The sequence below is a fragment of the Phacochoerus africanus genome, chromosome 10 (assembly GCF_016906955.1).
Source record: "Phacochoerus africanus isolate WHEZ1 chromosome 10, ROS_Pafr_v1, whole genome shotgun sequence".
Lineage (NCBI taxonomy): Eukaryota > Metazoa > Chordata > Mammalia > Artiodactyla > Suidae > Phacochoerus > Phacochoerus africanus.
The window spans coordinates 124,546,808-124,562,216 of NC_062553.1; the positions used below are offsets into that span (position 1 = coordinate 124,546,808).

At 45.6% G+C, this 15,409-nt stretch overlaps 1 protein-coding gene across 2 annotated transcripts in view; it reads right to left on the minus strand.

Moving 5' to 3' along the window:
• Window positions 1–3,738: 3,738 nt before the first annotated feature.
• The window catches only part of BMPR1B (bone morphogenetic protein receptor type 1B), a 224,090-nt gene continuing 212,419 nt past the window's right edge, over window positions 3,739–15,409 (minus strand). For both annotated transcript variants that reach the window (XM_047799043.1, XM_047799044.1), the window contains 3 exons: window positions 11,587–11,762; window positions 7,034–7,164; window positions 3,739–5,484 (listed from right to left, as the gene is read on the minus strand). In XM_047799043.1, the coding sequence (XP_047654999.1) occupies window positions 5,359–5,484; window positions 7,034–7,164; window positions 11,587–11,762 (433 nt within the window). In that variant the 3' untranslated portion in view covers window positions 3,739–5,358. The remainder of the gene's footprint in view (window positions 5,485–7,033; window positions 7,165–11,586; window positions 11,763–15,409) is intronic.

Here is a 15,409-nt window from a genome sequence, read left to right on the forward strand (position 1 = left end):
GCTGGCTAAACACAGCCACTCACTCACGAACTCCGGAGTTCCCGGTAACTGAGAGGCAAGCCTTCCCAAATTCCCTGTGCCCAAACAATTCTGGGTCTCCTCTCCCTAAATCCGGTGTCCAATGGATGCCGTCAAAAGCAAACTTCCCATCCTGCCCTCCAGGACTCCCAGCCCGTGGACCAAGGACCTCACACCTCCCCTCTCCCTCTGCAGAGGGTTTTCGCCTCTCCAGGGGACACGGATTCAGAAATAACAGCAACCACCTGGCTGTTCCACATCCCAGGTACCCCAAGTTGGGAGGAAGATGGGGTCTTTCTCACACTGCTGTGCTGCTGCAGGCCACTGTCCTTGCAGGAAACCCCGCTCCTTTGAACATCAGCGCCCCCAGCCTGTCTGCACTCTCTGCCCCTCACTGACTGCGCGCCCCATCCTCCTGTGGCCCCCGAGAATCCTGCCTTACAATCTGCATGTCATTAGACGTCACCATCCTGGGGGCTTCCCAATCCACAAAGATAGATCCAAAGGCCCGGGCTTGGGGTTCCTCTTTCATCACCAACCATCCTGTCCAGTAACCAGCTCTGCCCGCCCACCCCTGTGAGCCCACCCTCAGCCTGTCCTCGGTCTTGCTCTTCCTCCTGAAACCTTGATTCTGAACACAGCGCCTTCTCAGTACCTGCTGATACACCACCCGTCCCAGCGTGGGTCCTCGTCCTCTGACCTAGCTGCTCGTGGCCTATCAGCTGCCTCCTCTTGAATCCCCTCCCTCCTCTGGACCACGTCAGATGTCCCCTTGAAGATGACAGTTCTCATTTTCCATGACCCATCGCTGCCATTCCATGCCACGGGCTCCATGCCTGCCTTTGGGCTGCTGATAGAAAAATACAATCGTAAAACTCCACAGAAGAGCAGCCCGAGGCATGAGCAACGACAACTGACATTCAGTAACAGTGGACCGCTCACCTCTTGCCCGGTGCATGGATTACTTCGATCCGTCTTCAGAACCACTCCACGCAGTAGAGGTTAATATCATTCTCACGGTCAAGGGGAAGTAACGGAGTCTCTGAGAGGTCAGAACATGCCCACGGCCAGAGAACTAGGAGAACAGCAGAGGCTGGATTCATACGTGGGCTGTATGGTGGTCCAGAGGCCACACCTTGGCCACCAAGACACAGGGCATCACCGATCGTCAGAGGGCCCTGGGCCCAGCTGTGATCTTCCACAGCACAATTGTAGACCTGGTCTCTTCTCTCAAACCACCGTCCTTTCTACCCTTTCTCTCACTCTCACCAACTGACCCTGCCTCCTGAGGACAGAGAAAATAGGAGCCAGCAGAGCACTTGTCCTGCCTCCTGCCACGAAACATGCAAACTTACCTGCATCACCTGCTTTTCCCACCTGTTACAATGGGATATGTTTCGGATGAGAAAAGGGCACAACTCTAAGATAACAGACATGCTCTTTCCAAGGGGAGAATGAAACCGTTTTATTTGGGGGAATGTTAAAACAAAGCCATATACACTTTGTAACAAAGACAACACAACTGTTTGTTCCCTCATCCTGAATAATTACAGTATGTACAAATTCAATAAGGCACTGGTTCCCCAAAAGAACACATGAGTCTTCTTTAGAAACAAACAACAGAATCCCTTATATAGTCTAACTTTTCTCCAAAAAATATGGCATTTTTTTTTTAATATTTTACAAGAGGAATCATAACCGCTAAATGAAGTCACTTTTGGTGCCACTTCTTTCCTTTCTGTGGCTACGTCACGAAGTTTCCTAAGGAGATACACCTAGAGAATTATTCAAGTTTTACAAGCGGTACTTTTTTCAGTGCCTTTCCGCCTACAAACAAAAAAGAACCAGAACAGACCAACAACATAAAACTCTTAACTTCTAATCAAGACGCGTGACTCTACAAACAGGGGGGTCGATCATTACTCAGTGCTGGCCCTGCCTGACGATACAACAACTGAAGTGCATCTAAGAATTCCCTGTAAATAAAATCTTAGCATGTTTTCTATGAAGCTTTATTTTGAGAATAAAAAGAATGGTCACTAGTGACTTTTGAGCAGTGCTTTCCAGGAAGTCAAAGGCCTGTCTCCTCACACACAACTTCTATAGAGCTGTCGCCTGTGACTGAAAGATCTACACCCCTTTATAAATAAATATTATGTTTCATTTAGTACTTTATCATCCATAGTATTTTACTCTCTAATCCACAGAATGGAGTTGTGCCAGACTCCAAACTGAGCATATTATTTATATATACATACATATTTATATAATATATACACACATAAACTATAAACCCGAACATCTTAGTGTACAAAACTTATATTAGCTAACAAGTAATATGTTAGGATTCCTTCTTAGGGGAGCGATTAGAAGAAAATCTTACTCTTTGGAACAATCCTGAAAGTAAGCAACTGACTACTTTATTTCCAGGTTTCCACTATTCTATTGAACGACAAAATAAAAAATAAATTCACTTCTGAGCTACTAGAAGTTTAAAAATCAAAATGAATTACTTGGAATTGAGTAGGTAGTCTCTTTAAAAACAATTTAATATTCCCTAAACAAGGTGAATTTTGGTTAGATACAAAGGAAAATCTAATCATAAATAAATTCTTGTCTCCTTGAAAGACTATAATAACTGAACGGGTCTTTTTAAGTGTCTCAGGAATAATTTTTATACGTTCCTAGTGAGTAAATCAGGTTGGGGATTAGGAAGTGATCTATCCATGTTTTTCCAAAGCCACCAAACAAACAAAATAGAAGAAATTTGCGTACAATTTTAATTTCTTCTCTTTCTTCAGAGGAACCAACACCTTCCTAGAAATTTATTTTCAAATCATCACCTCCCTATAAAATAGTCTGATTTGAAGATATCCATGTGTAAGAACTTGCCAAACATAAAACACATTTTAAACCCAAGATTGCTTAAATTTAGGGAAAATAAACATAAGCATGTCGCCACTTCACTGACACACGTTTACTCGTTTGTAGATGATCCGATTAGAGGCACTGAAGTTTGTCTCCCAGGCTCCAAGGATTATCACACGTTGTTGGAACCCCAGACTCCTTCTAAGCTCTCACAAAGAATCTGCTTTGACCCAAAGAAAGGAACCTTTACACTGCTCTTCAGGTACCTTAGTATCAGTCAAAGCGGCATTCGGATTACACGTATACTTAGAACCAACTGTTTTTAATCTTGGAAAAAAACAGAAACTTCTGGGCATAGTCAAGGATTAAGAAAATATTCTGTCTTCGCTACAAACGAGAGGTGGTTACCAAGTGGGTGCTGAACACACAGCACTGCTTCTCCTCCTGCTTCTCCCCACTCCTCCGAGGAGCTCACAGCCAGTCTCTGCTCTGCGACGCTCTCAGGAGGACCAAGCCACCAGCGGCCGGTCCACTTCCGCAGTGAGGACAACACTTTCTCTTTTTTCATGCAGCTGTCACATCTTCAGAAACCCTCCATCCTTCAGCCACCCAGTGGTGAAACGAAAATGTTAGGAAACACTGCCCCCTGGAGGATTTTGGAAGGAACATCGTGTGTGTGTGTGTGTGTGTGTGTGTGTGTGTGTGTGTGTGTGTGTGTGTGTGTGTGTGTGTGTGTGTGTGTGTGTGTGTGTGGTGTGTGTGTGTGTGTGTGTGTGTGTGTGTGTGTGTGTGTGTGTGTGTGTGTGTGTGTGTGTGTGTGTGTGTGTGTGTGTGTGTGTGTGTGTGTGTGTGTTTTCTCTAAGGGCAAAGGGAGGTACTCCCGAATTCTTTACCAAACATTACGGAATTTCTGAGCAGCAAAAGAAAACCACAGTCAGGACGGAAATGAATAAAGCTGAGAGGGGTGTGTACATTTTAGCCGTTATCATGTTCCTCTTGCTAAGGACTACTGGCCCTGTCAACAATGGGACGCATGTTGCTCAAAAGTTAAAACCTCACAGCAAGGAAGAGGCCAGGAGATGCTTTTGCACAAGCGCCACAGAGAAGGAAAAACCAATAAATTAAAAAGGAAATTGAACATCTTGAGAATAAAATAAAATAGCGTCAGCATTCCTAAGATGCGAAAAGATCACGGAAGGTGTACATACTCGATCCGTATTTCTTCCGGAAAAAAAAAAAAAAAATCCGAGCAGCCCTGGTATTTTGCAGCCTCTGCTATCATTTCTCTGCTGTCCCATTTGGAGGTTAGGTTTATCTATTTTTAAATTAAAAATTTAGTTACATTAACCGGAGACACGATTCCCCTCCCTCCCTTAACTCAGACACAAGAAAGGCAGACAATAACCAAAAGAAACCATCTCTGTGCATACACGATGAGCTGTGCATGTGCTGCCCCTCGGGCTCCTGAGACTGGCTCTTCCGGGTCTGTAAGAAACAAGCCACTTGCACCTTCACCCTCATGCTGTACCTTTTTGACCCAATCTTCTTACAGCACAGAGGGCAAAATGATCTCTATTTTAAAGCCCATTGTCTTCAACTGATGGCCATTTAACTGAATATTGATCCTTTCATTTGAGAGATCAAAAGATTGCATGGGTTACTTCTCTGCACAAAAAAAAGCTCAGTTTGTGTTTAACGAAAAGGAAGGGATTTCATCAGGGAAAAGCAAATGCCTAACAGAATCAGACATGCAAGTGGTTGTGAAGAACAGTGTCAACATTTACTGCTAAGAGAGTCACATAAAACCTTCAATTGTTCCATATCCCCTGAAAGCTGCAAAAGGGCATCTGCAGGAACCCCCAAATGTGGTCCCCGACCGGAGGTGGCTGGTTCCCAGGTGCGTTCACGTTGCCTCGGCTGCCCCTGGGCAGGGCTGGCAGGAGTGGTCTGAGCAGGCGGGGGGCAGCAGGGGTCAGGCGCCTTTTAAGATGCCTTCCATCCTGTTCTCCAGCGTCACAGACTGTCTTTCAGTTGGGAGAGTGCAACGCAATTTTTCAATGGAAACATATTTTAAGTTACCGTCCAGTAGAGGTTCCCGGAAGAACGTCTGTTGTTATTATTTAATCTCTAATCGTATAAACCTTAAAAAAATCTGCATTGTTAGTTTCATTTTGGCAAAATAAAACAAAAAGGCGATCCCCAAATCCAGGGCTTTCTTAGAAAGCAACACGCATCACATCCTGAACAAGGAACCCAAGCGGTTTCTTCCTCCTGCGAACAGAGGCGATGAATTCGTGGGAGCTTCTCTCTTGTCTGGGCTGCACCCCGAGCGGCGGCGAGGCTAAACCCACCGGGAAGCAGGATGGTGTTCACGGTCTGTACTGTGGATGCTTCTGCAACATCTTTGGCTCGGCCTGCAAACCAACGAGTATCTACCGGCTTTCTCCAGAGATGCTTATTCTTGCCCTCGGGTCAGAGTTTAATGTCCTGGGACTCTGACATCTTGGCCAGTGTTTTCTTCACCCGCAGGGCTGTCAGTCTGGAGGCAGGATTCTGCGCCCAGCATTCCGTCATGAGTTTCCCCATCTGCCTTAGACACTGTGGGAAGGAAAGGGGAAACTGGCGTTACTCTAGAGAAATGTACCGTCTGCAAGGTCGGCCCTTGACACTGGCTTTTAGTTTGGAGTGTCTCAAGTTTGACTCTCTTTTTAAAAGATATTCTTAAAACCAGGCGGACACAAAGTCCCATAAGCATTCATTTCTCATGCCAGTGGTCAATGTCTCTGACAGATTTTCACGTCTTCCTAGTGACTGGAGGGAGCAGGTGGTTTTGCTGATGGAAGACGAGCGCCTTTGAAGGCAGAGTGAATAGACAGACAAATACCCAGGAGTGTGTATTCCACGGCACACTCCCAAACTGGCTGTAACTCTTGATAAGCTTCAATCTTTTATCTAATTTCATAGCATTCAAAAAAACATGGTTATTCCTAAATCACAGCTGTCTGCTATACTAATAGCCTCACCCTGCAGCATTTCACAAGATGAATGACCTGCACAGCCTCGCTACAACTTTCTCCCGCGTTCTCCTGTGCTACATCAATTATTGGTCTCCGTGCTGAAAAGCACCGTTTCCCTTCATTAGGAATCCTTGAACGGGACTCTGTGAAGGGATTCTGAGTAATATCAGTGATTATAAGCACCTTCCAAACAACACGACTCCAGCCTCTTATAAAGCTTTCTGCACAGCTCACTGGAAAACATATATCTTATTTAGCATTTCCGTAACTAGCCGCAAACCCAAGGAACCAAAGGTTATTTTTAAAAGGATGTGGCATGGAAGAATGAGTTTATAAACAGTGTTCTGCCCACCTGTCTGCTCTGGCTTTGGTACCTTTTTTTGGGGGGGGGGGGGAATGCTCACACCCCTCCCTGAATGTCCCAGCACTCTGAGTGCCCGGGGTTCTCCAGGCCTGGGTGTGGGGGCAGGGTAGGGGGTGGCGTGTGGTGTGGTTAGAAGCGCAGCGGGTGGATGGAGAAGTGGGGGAGCAGGAGGAGATGGGGCCAGAAAGGCGAGCCGCCCGGCTCATCTCCTGGCAACTCTGTTAGACCCGTTTGGGTTTCACACCGTGGACCCGCTCAGAGCCCGGCCCACGGTGGGTTTATTCACACAGCATCGCATCATCCTTATTCACAAAGATCCACGCCACGGTCAGGCATCTCAACTCACTCAGCGTGGACTACTTCTGTGTATGGTAAGCCGAATTCTCCAGATGGCCAGCTCTGCTTTGGTCAACACGCATGAGTGCTGTACGCGCGTTTGTTGTGGAGAAAATTCCCCATGTTTTACAAACACACGCAGGGAAATAATAGCCTGTGTGCAAGTATCAGGACGTCACCCACAAACGAAACAGGGTCATGGGTCATGCTGGTGAAATGCTGACCCATGCCATGAATTTTGGAAGTGGCAAGATCAAGCCGGAGAAGGCACAGCAACTTGCACGCAGCGCACCCAGCTCAGTCGCTGCCATGAGGCCCCATCAGCTTCGTCATCACAACGACCTGGAGTCATGAGCATCTGGAATCCTGGCAGAAGGAGACAAGTCTGTTTGGACACTGGTCACAGCTACACAGTGACCTCCAGCCTCACCTCGTCGCTGCTCCACCGGTTGGGAAAGGAGGGCCGCAGCTTCTTGATACACACAATCTCCCTCATGTCCTCGTAGGAGGGGTCGCTGGGCACCAGGTCATGGTAGGGAAGCTGATACTCTTCCACTATACCTGCCAAGAGGGTTTTAGGAATGTTACTGTTTTCTTGGGAAGAGTAAATAAAAGTCTAACCACTTGGGCTCCATGGAAAGTGCTATCAGTACCAGAGACCAGGTCAGGCTGCAAAACAGCAACAAACAAACAAAAGCAAACCACCTACATTTAAAAAAAAAAAAATGCGCCCAAATGACACAATCTCATTTTTTAAAATGAATAGAAAACATAATGAAACATATTACTATATCTCTTCGAGGCTTTTTTCCTAATTTCCGAACGCTAATTCAATTAGCATCTCAACTATACGTCTGATTTTATTAAGATGCTTGCATGCCACGTTAAAAAAAAATTAAACCCCAATGCAAATTTGGCAGATGCACCCCAAACTCATACTGCACAAAAAATGTAACTCTATTACTGCAATATGAGATTATGAATTTCATAATAAATTTGGCAATGTCTTCTACTTGAACAAAATGTCAGATTTACATTTTTTTCTGCTCAATCATAAGAACTTGCTTTTGCACATTTAAAATCTGGAAAACTATACACACCTAAATATATTAACCACGACTTTTAGGTGCAAGGACTGTCTGATTTTTTTTTTCCTTCTTCAAATTTTCTGCATCTATCAAACTTTCTACAAGGAATGTATTACCATTGGAAACAAATAGGTACTGTTGAAAGAAGCGTTAAGAAACATGAAAGCGTGTCATCTTTGGGGAAATGGTACTTGTCACGCTGAAATTCTATCTCACTTCCTTTTCCTTGTATCTAATTTCTACCTTTTTCTTCTTGTCCTTCAAAAGAGCAGGCTACCTGTGTCTTCTTTCTGACCTTATTCTGACTGCACTGCTCAAAAGGATGAGCAGCCTCTGTCTTCAGAGGCTGCTGCTCTGAATCATCTTTCAGAAAAGCCCTTACTCCCTCTCCTAAACTGTCTTTTATAGGAATTGCATTGTTTTCTATCTGAACAAGACGATCCCGCCAGGTTGGCCCATGATATTTGCTGCATCATTAAATTCACTAAGGGTTTACTTTTAGAAAAATCTAGAGCCTCTATTATTGTCCTTTCTTGTAAACTCGTGCTCATCTTTCATCATAAAGGACCAGAGGGTTCAAAAGTTTGCTCAGACTATTCCAACTCCCCATTTATTCTGTCCTCTGCTGAGATTGCAGAGCATAGTTCTATGTATTGCCTATGTTAATACTTCCCTCCTCTGTGTGCCTCTCTACGTAAGATCATAAATGCACAAGGTCTGACGGATAGGAAATGCTCACTTCACTCCTGCTCTTCCTCCCTTTCTCATTCTCAAGACAAAGGCTCTGGGAACATCCCAAGGGCACGGACAATGTCAATCTAGCTCCCATCAAATGTTCCTTGGTGTCTCACATTGGTGCTACCAGCTGGCTGGTCGGATGCATGTGGCGGGGGGCTGGTGGGTACATGACAAGAGACACAGAGCCAACCGCTGAAGTTATCATTACGTCTGTGTCACTCCTTTCTTATCATGCAATCAAGTGATCACTGTTTACCACGTCTGCTCCCTTTGTGTCTCAGAACTTCACAATTTTCTTTTTTCTTCCACAGTTTGAAAGGCCTGGATATGTCTACGTCACCCCAAAGCACCCGGACTCAAAAGATGAGCCCCCAGACTTGCAATACCTGCATAAAGCAAAGTGTCAGGGACCAGAACTTCGTGAGCTTTGCCTTTCTGGAGACAGAAAAGCAACTCGTTTGCTGAGAACTTACTATCTACCAGGCGTGGAGGCAGCTTACGGGTTATAACGTATCGTCTTAAATTCTCACACACACATTTATGAGATAACATCATTATCCACACGAAGCAGATGAGCAACGTGGGCTTTGAAGGATGAAGTAAATTGCCCAAGGCCACACAGTTCCTAGGAGGTAGAGCTGAGACTCTAAAAAATACACGTCAGTCTTATGCTGAGATAAGGGGCTGTTTTGGTACCTCTTACATCTCCTCAGGCAAAGAGGAGGCCTAGCAGAGCAGTGACTACCCTCCTTCTAGTTAAGCAGAGAACCAGGTCTCCTTTAGTCCAGTCTTCGGGCTTTCAAATACAGGCGTCTTAAAGCCCTATTTGCTTTAGATATTCAGGAAAACCTAATTAGAAAAGTAATGCTGGAGTTCCCTCGTGGCACAGTGGAACCGAATCCGACTAGGAACCATGAGGTTGTGGGTTTCATCCCTGGCCTCGCTTGGTGGGTTAAGGATCCAGCATTGCTGTGAGCTGTGGTGCAGGTCGCAGACGCGGCTCGGATCTGGTGTTGCTGTGGCTGGGGCCTAGGCTGGTGGCTACAGCTCCGATTGGACCCCTAGCCTGGGAACCTCCATATGCCATGAGTGCGGCCCTAAAAAGGACAAGAAAAAAAAAAAAAAGGAAAAGTAAGGCTGTGCCTTGCTACTCCTTTGACTTCTATAAACCTACCTGAATAAAATGTTTAAGCATATTATTTAAAAATAGGCTCATCTACTTTTTTTGTTTGTTTGTTTTGTCTTTTTGCCTTTTTCTTGAGCCGCTCCTGCGTCATATGGAGGTTCCCAGGCTAGGGGTCCAATCGGAGCTGTAGCCACCGGCCTACGCCTGAGCCACAGCAACGCAGGATCCCGAGCCGCATCTGCAACCTGCACCACAGCTCATGGCAACGCCGGACCCTTAACCCACTGAGCAAGGGCAGGAATCGAACCCACAACCTCATGGTTCCTGGTCGGATTCGTTAACCACTGCACCACGACGGGAACTCCTAGGCTCATCTACTCTTAATAAAGCATGACCTCATAATTATGATGGGAGATGTATAAAATGTCTGGGTAGGAAAAATTTTCTACATTAACTTTGCTTTTGGACTGAAGACTTTTCTCGCTTTAGAGGGAATGTGTGCTGATTTGAACTGCTTATAAGAGGCACAGAATTCCCAGAGTGATTAGAAGCCACTGCCTCATTGAAGACGTTCTTCGGTGTGTGAATGCCTGCTGATTGACCGTTTGTCCTTCATATTTAAATCTGAATCTGAATGTAAGTGAAGGCTCTACCAACCAAAATGAAAAAAAATTTTTTTTAAAGAAGCTAACATGGATTGAGTGCTATTTGCAAGCCAGGAAGTTTTAATTCTTTCTCCAATCACTAAAACCTCAGAGCAACCATCTGAGGTAGAGAGGATAATTTACCTCCTTCGGACAAGGAGGGAACAGAAACAGAGAAAAATTTAGTACGTTGTCAAAGGTTCACAATAAAGGGCAAGTTCCCAAAACAAAGCCGGTACTAGCTGAGTGCATGCTGCATTTTCAGACTCTTGGACACACGCACGTTTTCATGAAAGCGAGGAACTAGCCGTCTTAAGAAAAGGCAGTAGCATAACGATCTGTCTCTTAATGAGCACAACTGTGAGTAGAGCCATAAACAGGGGACTGTTTTTAATTTTTTTTTTTTTTTTTGGTCTCTTTAGGACCGTACCTGAGGCATAAGGAAGTTCTCAGGCTTGGGGTTGAATTGGAGCTACAGCTGCCAGTTATAGCCACAGCCACAGCAATGACAGACCTGAGCCATGCCTGCAACCTACACTACAGCTCACATCAATGCCAGATTCTTAACCCACTGATCGAGGCCAGGAATTAAACCTGTGTCCTCATGGATACTAGTTGGATTCCTTATTGCTGAGCCACGACAGGAACTCCACAAACAGGGTACTTGATACTGAAGAGCCTAAGACTCCTCTCCTCCCTAAAAGATGTTGAACTCTATTCAAAGACAGATTATGCAGCTGGTAAACAAAATACTACAGGCAATAATCATACCTCTGAATATTTAAGGATGTTTTCTTAGTCTTACTAGGGAATCTCTGTAGAAAAATCATCATGAACGAGAATAATTTTCTTATTGCTTTCATTTCCTTTTACTACAAGCTGATGTTTTCAAACTGCTTTATGCTGAAGTATTATTGAAAGTTAGGAAGTGGGGAGTTAAACAGTGGGAGCCCCACCCATGTTTCTGTCTCCCTCCATGTGCACAGAGGAAGCCACATGAAAGGGGCATTGATACTGGGGGGTGGGGCGCAAGGGGTGGCAGGAAGCTGCTGGAAGGGATAAGCAAGGGGGTTTGGCTTGATGGAACACGAGCTCCAGAGACCAAGGGGCCAACACATTTCGTGGAAGGGGGTGATCTCTGAAAAGGCAAGAGCAAGGAAATGATGAGTCTCTTCTGACGGTGGGTCCAGAAGAGACCCATCCGAAGCAGGTGGGGGAAGGAGGCAGTCAAAGCCAACGCCAAGAGGTTAAATATCATTTCCTGGAAGGACTGTAACTGCATCAATGGAAATGAGGGGAAAACAAAGTCCGATCTGATTTTGTAAACAATAATCCTGGATTTCTGGTCAGCGAGGACTTGCAGCAGCTCCAACAGCCTGTTGCTTACCTCCTGATACGCATCTCCTAGCAACCTCCCAAAGGATGAGTCCAAAGCTGTACATGTCGGCCATGATGTAGGACTGAAAGTGATTCCTGTTCAAGCTCTCATCCAGCACTTCTGGAGCCATGTAGCGCTTGGTGCCAACTCGGGTGTTGGGTGGTATGTCGACCTCGTTTGTATCACTACGGAAAAAGGAGAGCCAAGCACCATCAGCGGTGAAGAGGACCAATGAATGACAAGGACCAGTCAAGGGGATTCCTGATCCAGGGCTTCAGGGACAGGTGGGAAAGGATATCCTTTCAGGGAGTAACGCTTTATAAAAAAACATTTCTTGGAGTTCCCATTGGAGCTCAGTGGTAATGAATCCAATTAGTACCCATGAGGTTGCAAGTTCCATCCCTGGCCTTGCTCAGTGGGTTGAGGATCCGGTGTGGCCATGAGGTTGCAGACGAGGCTAAGATCCCAAGTTGCTGTATCTGTGATATAGGCCGGCAGCTTCAGCTCCAATTCAACCCCTAGTAGCTTGGGAACGTCCATATGCTGTGGATGCAGCCCTGAAAAAAAAAGAAAAAGAAAAATTATTGCCCAAAATTAAGTTACAAATTCACAGGTAAAAACCTAATGAAGATGATATTCAATCAGAATGAAGGTGCAATGTAGAGGCTTACACTGACACTAGAGCAAATGTTAAGTCTAAATTACTGCTAAACACTTGTGAAGTATCTAAAAAATACGGTCCTTCCCTTCATATTTTAGTAGCTTTACTCTTTTTTTTTTTTTTTTTCTGCTACACCCATGGTACTTGCAAGTTCCCAGGCCAGGGATCAAACCTGAGCCACAGCATTGACAATACTGAATCTTAACTGCTAGGCCACCAGGGGACTCCAATAGCAGCTTTACTCTTAAAATGGCATGTGCACATGCCACCTCAGTTTGTTTGAAATGTTATCTTTTTTCTTTTTGTGGCTGTATCCTTGGCATATGGAGGTTCCCAGGCCAGGGGGCAAATCAGAGCTGCAGCTGCCAGCCTACACCACAGCCAGATCTGAGCCATGTCTGTGACCTACACCACAGCTCACAGCAAAGTCAGATCCTTAACCCACCGAGCGAGGCCAAGGATCAAACCTGCATCCTCACGGATACTAGTTGGGTTCTTAACCCACTGAGCCATAACAGGAAATCCTAAGATGTCCGTCCGTCTGTCCGTCCGTCCTTCCTTCCTTCCCTCCCTTTCTTCCATCCTCTTTTATTCTTTTGTCTTTTTAGAGCTGCACCCACGGCATACAGAGGTTCCCAGGCTAGGGGTCAGCTCCGGCCTACGCCACAGCAAGGCAGGATCCAAGCCACATCTGTAACCTCCACCACAGCTCACAGCAATGCCGGATCCCTAACCCACTAAGCAAGGCCAGGGATCGAACCCACAACCTCATGGTTCCTAGTTGGATTCGTTTCTGCTGCGCCACGACGGGAGCTCCTGAGATGGTTATTTCTTAAACCAAGCGTGGTGAGACTTTTCTATCTACAAACAAGTAAAAATGTGAGGAGAGGACCAACAAAGCCCTGCGAATGTTTTAATTTGATAAGCGGGGATGTACAGACAGCTTTCTACTACCACTGTCCTATCATAAACCAAACAACATGGATTTTTCATCAAAAAGGAAACCAGTGTGTATAATGTCTTGAGCTTTAGGACAACTTCACAGCATGATCCCTTCATCATTATTTCCGGTAGCCAGGGAGCGCATCCCTGCTGGAAGGCACCCATCCGCAGCCTGCCACGTGGGAACCATGGCCTCTGCACAGTGAACTGGCGCACCAGCCGTGCGCCCACGTTTCCATGCTGGTGAGAGATGGACCATCACACGAGAGGAGACGTGTAACGCCGCTGCCAGCACAGCGTGAGCGCACGTCAGAGGTTTCACAGGTCCGCACCTCAACAGAAACCAGTGGAGCGAAGAAGGACTGAGCCCCTGTTTTGATAGAGGAGACTTCGTAAGACAGAAAAGGTACAAAAACTCATGACGAAACTCTAGCTTCTGGAAAATCTTGGACAAACCCTCCTCTCTCCCGATTCCCAAGACTGGGTTTTCCTTTTTCTTTTTGCCACACTCCACGGATGCTCCAGCGTTGACACACGCCTTTCCTCGACATGGCCAACAGCGGGGTGTATCAAACATCACATTTCCCACGCTGTCTGTGATAACAGAAAACTTGGCGAAAGACTAGCGGCTTTTGGAAAAGACTTCTGCGTTGGATCTTATTGCCTCAATCTCAATCTGCTAAAACATAACCTATTGCGATGGTCATTTAGGAAATTTTAAAGAGCGGCCTCTGTATCTATCTCAAAACTGTTTACATTTACTAAAACGTATCAATATAAAGCTTCATTCTTACAACCATTTCAAATTCACTTCCAGCTAAAATCCTTAATCTAAAGCTGTCTCATCAGACGTGTCACCAGGTTACTCATGAGGCTCTTCAGGACCTTCTGAAAACAACGACCCTAAAGAAGCCTATTTTCCTAAAATAAAAGTTCAAGTAGAAACCTGTTTTTTCTTTTGTGGCTGCCCCACAGCACGTGGAAGTTCCTGGGCCAGGGATCAGACCCAAGCCACAGCTGCGGCAACTCCTTTAACCCACTGTGCCAGGCTGAGGATGAAACCTGCATCCCAGTGCTGCAGAGATGCCACCCATCCTGTTGCACCACAGCAACAACTCCGAAATTTTCAAAAATGAAAAAAGCTAAAGAGCCAGTCCTCCTCACCATCTCTAAATGCAGGCCGTAGTGCTCTGGCTCCTGGACTGGAAAAATAGTGTAAAACGTGAATCTTAGTGTTTACCAGCAGGATACAGTAGAGGAATGTCACCTGTGCCCCTGAATAGTTCATGGTAAGGGAGGAACGTGAGCCAAGCAGAGGCTTAAGGATAACCTGGAAAAATAGCAGATGTAAAAGATGCCACAAAGGCTGCACCTTCAATTACAATTTCTCTCCTCTTCTGCCCACCACATCCTCGCATGTGGACACACAGTGGGTATTCCGTTAATGTGTAACATGCCTGTGTTAAAATTCTGACTCATTAGAGAAAGTCAGTGGTGGGTAGAGGATTCTGCATTCAACGCAGAGAAACAAACATGGGGGTTTGCAGATGGAAAGAAGACAGAACCAATTATATTCCAGAACATGTCCTAGGAAAGGAAAGCAAGAACTATCTTAGCAAAAGGGACTGTTGGGCCAAAGGCACACCCTGACTACAGCTGATAAAGATTGCAGGCAATTCCTTTCCATTCTTACACTTCGCTCTGTAACACTGTGTTTGGATTTGGAAGGTCAGGAAGGACTGATGGAAGCGGCAACATGAAGACTCTACTGGAAAGCTGAATTCGTCCCTGATGACGACAGAATTGAGATTTATGTTGGCCAAACTACATATGGTTTATCTCTAATCTCTCATTCCCTCAAACACTGAAAAAATGTATAACCAAGGAGTCTTCTTGTCCATCAAATGCCCCCAAACCAGTTCCTTACCCAGGCCAGGCATGCTCAGCACATGCTCCTCCACCTTCCTCTCCCAGCCTGCATGCTTCCTCAGTAGTATGTGAATTAACAGCTTCCTATGGGAATATCTGAATAATTGTCCTCCAGCAGAAGAGTATGAATAAATATTTTCCTTATAGGATCTCAGTAAATATCAACCTTCCAACCTAAGACTGCCAACTCCTCTGAGGCCTGAATAACTGTCATAGTCATTTGGAATGTCCCTAAAGAGAAGATTCCCACCCTATCTCCATTCGTAGTGTGCCTTGCTCATGGTAGATAAAGAATATACT